The following is a 9,370-nucleotide window of genomic DNA, read 5'->3' on the forward strand; positions in this document are numbered from 1 at the left end:
TCAAGAGTACGAGTATCATTAGGAAAAAATAATTGATTTGATTAATTAGTAGAACTAACTGAGTGGGAACATATCCTTTAAATCGACGAGGTTTATTTAAATTTTGTTATGATGCCATTATCAACTTATTCAGCAAATGAATCAATGCTTAGAATTTTTCGAATTGAACTAAATTTATTCAATTTTTTACCATTGATTTTTATGAGTTAATGCAAGTTTTTCCTAAAATGAACAATCTAAATAACATTCGGTTTGAAATTTTTTAAAGACGCTTTGGACTTGGATTGAAATAACACAGCTAAATGTAAAAAATACATTTAGTAACTTTTAATAACATGGTTTTATACATAAGTATATGATGTACATTATTGATTAGAAGGTATATGCTTATTATAAATTAATATTGTTTACATGGTATTACATTACTGATGTGAAAGCCACTAAATATAAGCAGATACTTATAATCTAGCGAAACATCCAGCAATGTTCATGCTGCACTGACAAGAACTTTACAGTGTAAACAAAAAAAATTAAAATATTCTAAATACAATAAATAAGGAAAAATTAAGTGTCGATTAATTCCCCCGTAAAAGTTTCTCAAATTCCTCATCCACGTTTTGAATTGTTTCACCATTTTTCAAGATTTCTTCTAATATTGTATCTTGACTTTTTGATAGTTCTTCTTGGCTGTCTGCGAGTTCAACAATTTCAACTGAGTCTTCATCTTTTGGATCTACCAAATTAAATTATTCTTATACGTATGATTAATGATATCCCGTCCATTCCCAGTCAGTGTATTTGATATCTTGAGTTGTGTACAAGAAGGTGATAAACAGTTTCAGTGAACTTTGAACCTAGCTTATTTGAGATTTTCCAAAGGTTTTGACAAGATAGCAACTATTTTTATTACTGCTTAAATTGAAATATTTAAAACAAATAAATTGGTTTCAAAAACACAATTTTGAGTAGCCAATCTTAATACTTCCTAAAACATTTTAATTTTAAAATGTATCTTGTGCAATTGATTCGCTTTTGTATGTCATCTAATCTTCAAAATTTGTTTTACAATAATTTGTTTAATAACTTAATTGTTTTTGAAATATTGGTAAACTTTGGAAAGCAAAAAAAAATATTCCATAAATTATTTTTATTTATGTTATCTTTGTGCGGCACAATCGGGGCATTATTATTTGATTTTCTGTAATAACTCAATACAATCTAATATAACTTTGATTTGATTTTGAGATTAAGGTTTCAAAAACTTTTAGAAACTTGTAACTTTTTAAGTTTCCGAATCGAAACTATCACGTTGGACAAAATAATCCCGAACAAAAAAATCAAAGTGATGTGTCAATATAGAGTAGTTGTTGTGAATGTAATACGCTTTGTACGCACAAGCATCTGTTTTTCTCTAGTGGAAGTGCTTTGATAGTGTACATGTGAACACGAACATGCATTAACTTACTACTGATTGTTATAATCGAATATGAATTGGGTTCTTTAAGAGCTTGAAGATAATTCATACTGGACAACTGAGACGAAGATGATGATAAAATTCGCTGTGAAACTCGAGTGGAAGATGCTAGAAAAACATTGCGAGAGCAAATTTAACTAAAAAAATGACTCCTTGCCATTGGGACTTACTGTGCTGCAGTGCTGTATTTTTTTCAGAGTATGACACAGACATTTTAGAGGAACTGCTCAAGTGTTTATTTTGATTTTCAAAATATGAAGCACCTACTTAAGTTTCAAACAAACATATTAATCACATTTGAAAGTATATAAATTGATGTGCAATGCTTACCTGCAGTTAAGCTTACGGATGGTGAATCCAAAATTTTCATAAAAGTGTCAGTTTTGCTTTGAAATCCACCTTCGACTACTTCGCTCGTTTCGGACTTCGCGTTTTCTGAACAAAATAAATCATTATCAACGTTAAACAACTTTCACAGACATTTTTACCTATTGTGATTTCACCGCCATTGTACAAGTCAATGGGGACTTTGGAGGGACTCTCTGCTGGCCCAGTAGTATCTAATAACCCATTATTTAAAACTTTGTAAGACAGAACGTAAACAATTTCCAACATACATTCCGTTGTTTTTACATTACTTTCAAGCTGGACAACTAGGTTCTAAAACTACTACTAACCATTCAATTCACCATAATTTTCTATTCTCAGTTCCACAGGTAGCTGAAGCGTTTTCCGTTTAGAATGAGTTAGATCGGATTTTTTTTCAACAATTTGGGCAGTCTTGCTGCTTTTAGCAGGTTCATCTTCATACTGCTTCCCTGAAAGTGAACATTGGCGGAATTCATTAATACTGGTTTCATTTGAGGACCTGTATGGTCAGACCTATCAGTTCCGTTGATACTGCCAATATGGAATTATTCGTTTTATTTTTGTCGGTGTCATCTGTTACTTCTGCTAGTTGTGTGATTGCAGCTTCATGATTCGTCAGATCTACAAAAAATACCTTCCCATCAGAGTTGTATTATTTTCTAGTGTTTTGCAAAGCTTTTCTGTTCTTTTGAACACAACAAGAGCCCAATTTTGTTTGCATTTTTAACATTACCTTTCACATTAGTCTCCTCAGTCAGTGAAATGTTGTATAATACTGGTTCAATTGTAATCACATCTAAAAGATAATTATTAGACGTAGAGGCTCCACAAAGCTTTAATATTTCTTCAGTTTAATTTACTTTTTCCAATACTTTCCTTTGGTGATCTCAATTTTTCAAATTTAGCAAATATTAAAATATCGTTACCTTTGCTCGTTTGCTGTTTCTCTGCGTCGGTTGACTGAATTGAATCTTCAACAATTTCTGGTGTACGATCGGCAGTGGTATACCTGACTGGCTCAATTACAGTCTTAGTAACTGCATGATTCGTATCTTCATTGTTTTCGACAACTGTGCTGGTATTGATGTGCTCTAGGTTTAAACAGAATATTTTGGGTGATTAATACATGTAAAACATATAGAATATTAATCATATTAATCGCGAATGTATTAAAATCATGTACACTGAGCTCTCACCAAATGTGTTTTTCAAAACACCCACTATACCGGGCGTTACAACTTGTTCAACTTCAACTGACTGCTCACTATCTCCATTGGAACCTGTAAACGTACACGTAAAATTAAATATATTTATTTTTTCGTTATTTTAATAGCGTTACTATTTTCAAAAGTTATCTTAATAAACTTTGATTTTCTTACCTGTTGAATAACCAGTAGATTCAATGGACACAAATTCGTGAATTTCGTGTTTGTTAACATTTATTTCTATACTTTGCTTCTCAACTAGAGATGTGTTGACTGCTTCTGTTAAAAAATAATAACTTACCACCGTACAAAAATTATTGTATTCCACTTGCCTTGCGTTTCTTCAATATCAATTGCACTTGCTGAAGTTTGTGGTGCTATTACATATTGTCTTGGTTCAGGTTTCTCTATATTATTGCTGTTAAGTACTCCTTCATCATTTCCTTCAAAAACAAACTTATAACTGTCGTAAAACTTATTGTATTGGATAACAATTTAAAACTATTTTCTTAATCTGGCTCTTAACTCAATATACTATTTCTAATAGAATATTCTGAAATTAAATCTGAGAATGATCAGGAAGACATATTTACCATCGAATGCTTTCTTTAAAATTTCCACTTTGCCCTTAACAAGTACATCTACAAATTCTTGGTGGGCTTCGATGGAATGTGCGTCTTCTAAATTGTCTGCAAAAGTATTTAATTTGATGCGAAGAATGTAAGGGATTGAACAATATAATTAAATTAAATAACCGCTAGACCTCAAAGGCATAATTTCTGATAAGCAAAATGAAAATCCTTTACGTATGTATTATTTAGAAAATCCTTAGTCCTTACCTAAAATTACTTGCGTTTGATTCACAATTTCGTGCTCATTATTTCGAACTTCAGGTTTAACTAGTGGATCTTCCGAATATAAAACAGGTTCGACTTTCTCGTTCACAACATGCTTTGAGTCTTGCTTGTGCTTGTTGTTTTTAGTTTCTTCTGAAAATATGCATTTTGCTTGTTACTTCAATTGATTGTCGTCAACTAATTGTTGCTCTTCTCTCAGAAGGACTAATAATAACAGTCCACTGAGACTTTTTAAAGTGATTTGATTTGAATATGCTTTGAATTGCTTACCAAATGTCTTCTTCAAAAGTTCTACATTTCCTCCACTGACTTTTTCAAAAAACTGAATGTCTTTTTGCTCTCGTGCTTTAACTGTTTCTAATGTCTGTTCTGCAAAAGTATTGTTATGTCAGTTTTTTTTTACGTTGCGGCTTGTGGGCTTAGTTTAAGTGTCTTTTAATAGTATTTTTGTTAATTTGTTATTTGAGGTTGAAACCAGGTCATTCTTTTTGTCTTTGCCTAAAGTTTGATCAAAAGTGATTGTTTCATTCTTCAACTGTTTGAATTTCAATGTCATGTAAGAATCAAATAATGTTTGATATTTTTTTTCTCGCAGCTTAGTTTAGAATTGTAACCTTCTTACGTTGCATCATTAGTAATTAAACATGTGCCATAAAGATATTTTTTTCAACGCACCACCATTGTTGAAAGTCTTTAAATCTCAGCATCAAATAATCACCTGTGTTAACACCAGCATCAGCAGACGTGGATGATTCTCTTCTCACTTCAATTGAGTCTTGGTTAAAATCATCATTATCATCATCGCCATCTAGCTCTTGACTCAAATCGACCTGTCTGACATTCCTGTTTGTTTCATAAGATAGGCTTGCTACTTTCAAGTCAGATAAACTTTTACTTTTATTCAAGTCACCATTTTTCTCTATATCCACATTTCTGAGCAATCCGACGAAGTTCATATAGTTGCCTGAAATAGTTCTCGTTAGCCTAAATGGTGAAAAGTTCGTCTGCGCGTTTGGCAGATTTAAGTCATAAGCTGAGCCATATACGTTTGGTTTTTTTGTTAGTAACGCCAGACCTGCAATCATTGTTTATTTTTAGCGAATATCTTATCTGTATTGCTTAGCGTTTAAATTTCGAGAATACTTAAAATGACAATTGTAATGTAAGTGATTTGGACTTAGATACTGATGAAGGTTAAAAAACATGGTGATTGAAGTGCTCAGTGAGGAAAAATGAAAGTTTACCTACCTTCTCCGGATTCCCTTCGACTATCCTCGAACAAACTTTTCAGTTTGGATACAGAAACATTGCGGATGTTTTCCGTTTGCACGTCTCTGTATTCTTCGATGTCTTTTACAGTTTCCACATACAAAGTGGGATCAACAGAACCTTCGCTGATTTTTTCTTCTTGTGTATAACCGGTGCCATTTCGATTTGATGATGTTGTTGATGTATTTGTAACACTGTCGTCTTCATTCCCTTCTTCGCTTTCGCTGATAATCTCTTCCCTTTGCTTTCGCTCTTCAGTTTTGTCTCTTTTTGTTAGGACATATCTGGATGTTTTTAAGTTTAGGGACTGGGACCGGGTCACTCCAGAATAAGCGGCCGCAGTGACATGAATTGCTGGCTTCTCGTCTCGTTTAAATGAAAAAAATCGCTTCAATTTGGAAACTGCGGAAGAGCTTTTGGGTTCTGCTTCCGGATCATTTTGAACTACTGCGAGAGGTGGAGTTTGGGATTCCGTTGCATCTTCTGATTTTTTCAAGTCTTCTGATTGTGCATCCTCTTGCTTTGAAGAAAATTCTATGGAGTCCTTAGTGGAGTTTAAGGATTCTTCTGATTGAAATCCACTATTGACTGTTGAGTGACTTGTAGTTGAAGTCACTCTGTGTTCTTTATTTCTTAGAGATGTGCTTGAATGAACATTTTCCTCTTTTCTGATTGCGCTGATGTACGTCCTTCTGACGCCTCTATAAGAGTGACTGCCATCAGTAGGCAATTTCAAGTTTAGGATAGTTGCCAATTTTTGAGTCTCACCAATTAACTCTCGCTTCTTTTGTATAGTACTTTCGTGGCCTTCAGGGTCGATGCTCACAATATTAGTCAAAACGCTAAATAGTTGTTCTTGAAATGCCACATGCGTGTCCTTCTCGTACACTTCATAATAGTTCAGATGGGCTTCAATTTTCACCAATTCCTTTTCTATGTCCAATATATTGTTGATTTTCAATTCGGGTTCACGGAAATTCTTGTAAGATAACACATTGCCTATTGATTTGGCACGTTGGCGTCCTTCATAATAATATTCCTCGAGTGGATCCGTATGAGACACTTGACGCTCGTAAGCAAATATCAAATCTTTCACTTTTGCTGAGTTAAAGGAATCTGGTGATTCGGCCATTTTTTCACCACGCTATAAACTACAAATTTTGATACTCTACTAACGCGCTCTTAATAAAGATGAAAATTTAGTCTTTAAAACCTGTGTTGCTATTTTTATGATATGATTTGGATCGCGTTATCTGGCGCATTGAAAGCTTTATCAGTTATTAGCAAATAATTAGTGTAAAAAGATAAATGTTTGTGACGATATAACTAATTTCAATTAAAAAAATGTGCGATTGATTGGGGGAAGTTTACCAACATTGTCAAACACTTAAAAGACTGTTCTAAAAAAACATTTAAAATACTGTTTTTCGAATAATTGTGTTTTAATATAGTACATTGATGCTGCTAACTTTTCCTTAAAATCATTTTACCATTTTAAGATAATTTGGGAATGGAGTGCATTTAAATTATTTCAAGAAATTACTGTTTGACAAACTAGAGTGTACTGATACAATTTTGAGAAAACAGTTACCTAGAATTGAATAATAAAGATAATTATCTTCCATAATGAAATTGTATTACGTATTTGCACAATAAAAGAGATTGATGCGATTCATTATGTCGTAAATAAACCAGATTTTTGATTATGATAAATCAGGTTTGATCAAACTGTTACTAATTTTACTTTAAAATGTGATTTTAGTTTTGTCTGAAAATGGGCATGATTCATTCTAAAAATCTGTTAAAAGTACTTTTTAACAGATAACATGACTGACGTTATTAAAACCTGCAAACTTTAAACTCGAATTTTCAAGAGTAGATAAAGCAAGTTGCTCCTTCAGTTTAATAGTTCTAGTTGAAATTGCAATTAACACATTTAACACATACTTATGTGTATGCCGATAAAGTGTCATAAAAGAATACGTAAACTCAAGTAAAATTAAATTTAAGTTCATAATTATCGGGTATCGGTTACATTGGATGAGAGTAAAATTTCATATTACTTTTCGCACCTTTCGTCAAGTAACCTTAACGTATTTTTTTTTGCAAAATACGGAAGGAAATAGAGAGCGAGTCTTCTAGTTCCTAAATTAATTTTTATAATGTTTCATTGTCATCTTATTAAATTAAAGATTGTAATACAACAAATGTGTAACTCGTAGAATATTCGGTGGCGTAGGTTTGAGTGTTTTAAATTGATAATTTTCATTCATTTCTTCAATAAAATTTAATACAAAATCGTTTCTGATTTTACCAAAATTAATTTTTTAAATTAATAGATGATCGTTTTTAATTCCCACATTACTTTGGGTGCATTCGATAATTTTGTCAACAACCACATCGAGAGCGGAAATTATTGTTTACTTATCTATAATTTTATAAGACTTGCTCTAGTCAAATATAACTGTAACATCAGTAACTGTTGACTCTAGTTCTCAGACTTTAGTGCAACGGAGACATTTGACGGTGATTTTTTTATCATTAAAATCATTTTCCGGAATCAAACCGCAAAGTTAAAAATAGTCAAAACCGGAATAAGGCAGATCTGTATACTATCAAACTTGCTGTTCAATATCTACTTTATTCGACTATTTAAGGAAGCTTTGGAAAATATATTACCGACTTTGCATCTGCATAACTGAAGACTCAATAACTACAATCAGATATGCGGTGGACACAGTGCTTTTGGCGAACACAATTGAAGATCAAACTTTTAACCGACAATCTCTCAAACTTTGTAGTAGCTAAACTCAAAGCAAGTGAAATGTTGATAAGTTCTATATTGTTGAGGCGGATTCATTTTTTTACAAACTTCTTGTTGGGTATTTCGCCTCAAAAATTTTTGTCTTTAAAAAAGACAGAATTTTCTCACGTCTAGAAGAAGAAGACGTGGGGAAATTCTGTTCAAAAAATTTTGAGGCGAAATACCCAACAAGAAGTTTGTAAAAAATGAAATGTTTATATACAGTCAAATACATGAAATATATTATTACAGAGGATCTAAATCCGGACTGCGCGATAGAATACCGAATCGATATTGATATGAAAGAACATTGCCATTTACTTTCTGAATCTATTTTTTAGGGTTTGTACAGAATCTAATTTGAATAGAAAGTTTTTAAATTTCGATTTCTAACGTGCTTGAGTGCAGAAAGTAAATTAAAATTTGTAAAAACATTTATATGCTTCAAACTAAACATTAAATGTTAGCTCTAAAATATTATTACAATTATCAACCCATAACCGTACAAGCGCTGCTTTTAATGAAACTGTTATTTACACATGCACATCACTAAAAGTTATTATTTCATATTTACCTGGACTTATATTAATTATATATCTTATATTTACTATTGAAGTTTTGAACTTCTTACCGAAATACAGTGAATTTTCACAGACGTCCAAATAACTTCACTTTATGTCGAATTATATCCAACATAAAAAATGCTAGCTAGTATCACCAATCATAAAACAAATTGCCGATACTTTAACTGTTCGTGAACATCTAAAAGCTCACAGGAATGAAGGCATTAATCAGTGATAGCAGTTGTTACGAAACTAATTTTATTGTCAATGAGTATTTCAATAGATAATGCCATATCATTGATCAAATGTAGTCACTAAACTAGAAATAAACTAAAATTATATTCCAATATTGTCCAATTGATAGTGTTGAATAGACAGTTTTGATATTACTATTATTATTAGATATGCTGCGATAATATTTTATTTTTGAAATTCACTTTGAGGGATTTGGTTTATTGTTTTGGTATTTTTTTAAAGAAAAAATAATTTGGCGTAAAATTATGCATGGCGACAGCAATAATACATTTTATTTCACCAAAAATAGTATTTTTGGAATTTCTTTAATCACTTTTAATTACTAAGAATACCTTTCTTCATTACTTTATAAGGTAATGTTGATGTGCACTTCTCTAATTAAAACGTTATTTTCATCTTGAACATGAACTCTCCTTGTCTGAGGAAGCCAGTGAAACAATTAAGATAGAAAATTACGTCTCATTTCAGTCTGTTCAGGCTTTTATCTCTATTTCATCATTATAAAGACCATCTTCTGCATAAGTATCCTATTATTCTTTCAAAATTACTCTAGATTACATCTTGATTTAGTCGGA

General features: G+C 31.9%; 1 protein-coding gene across 9 annotated transcripts; it reads right to left on the reverse strand.

Annotated features, from left to right (window-relative positions):
* Positions 1-303: 303 nt before the first annotated feature.
* Positions 304-8,858, reverse strand: LOC109536925 (FK506-binding protein 5). Of its 9 annotated transcripts, none has more exons than XM_019903398.2 (18): positions 8,609-8,858; positions 5,154-6,318; positions 4,624-4,980; positions 4,176-4,274; positions 3,888-4,037; positions 3,642-3,737; positions 3,381-3,491; positions 3,223-3,327; positions 3,040-3,123; positions 2,770-2,934; positions 2,577-2,639; positions 2,357-2,464; positions 2,152-2,292; positions 1,963-2,034; positions 1,805-1,909; positions 1,645-1,740; positions 1,466-1,582; positions 304-733 (listed from the first exon to the last, which is right to left on the reverse strand). In XM_019903398.2, exons 2-18 carry the CDS (start codon positions 6,304-6,306, stop codon positions 576-578), a joined length of 3,180 nt encoding a protein of 1,059 aa, XP_019758957.1. In that variant the 5' UTR covers positions 6,307-6,318; positions 8,609-8,858; the 3' UTR covers positions 304-575. The 9 variants fall into 9 exon arrangements, with proteins under 9 accessions (XP_019758957.1, XP_019758958.1, XP_019758956.1 ...); XM_019903399.2 differs by having other exon boundaries at positions 8,552-8,858; XM_019903397.2 differs by having other exon boundaries at positions 5,154-6,325; positions 8,552-8,858.
* Between the last annotated feature and the right edge of the window lie 512 nt (positions 8,859-9,370).

The sequence above is a fragment of the Dendroctonus ponderosae genome, unplaced genomic scaffold (genome assembly GCF_020466585.1).
Source record: "Dendroctonus ponderosae isolate FM_Combo_2020 unplaced genomic scaffold, Dpon_F_20191213v2 Dpon_F_20191213_2, whole genome shotgun sequence".
Taxonomy (NCBI): Eukaryota; Metazoa; Arthropoda; class Insecta; order Coleoptera; family Curculionidae; genus Dendroctonus; species Dendroctonus ponderosae.

Coding starts and splice junctions, on each gene's coding strand:
- LOC109536925 (XM_019903398.2), bottom strand. CDS start 6,306: ATGGCCGAATCACCAGATTCCTTTAACTCAGCAAAAGTGAAAGATTTG. Junction 4,275..4,623: donor TGATGCTGGTGTTAACACAG/GTGATTATTTGA, acceptor ATACTTTTGCAG/AACAGACATTAGAAACAGTT. Junction 1,741..1,804: donor ATCCGTAAGCTTAACTGCAG/GTAAGCATTGCA, acceptor TTGAAACTTAAG/TAGGTGCTTCATATTTTGAA.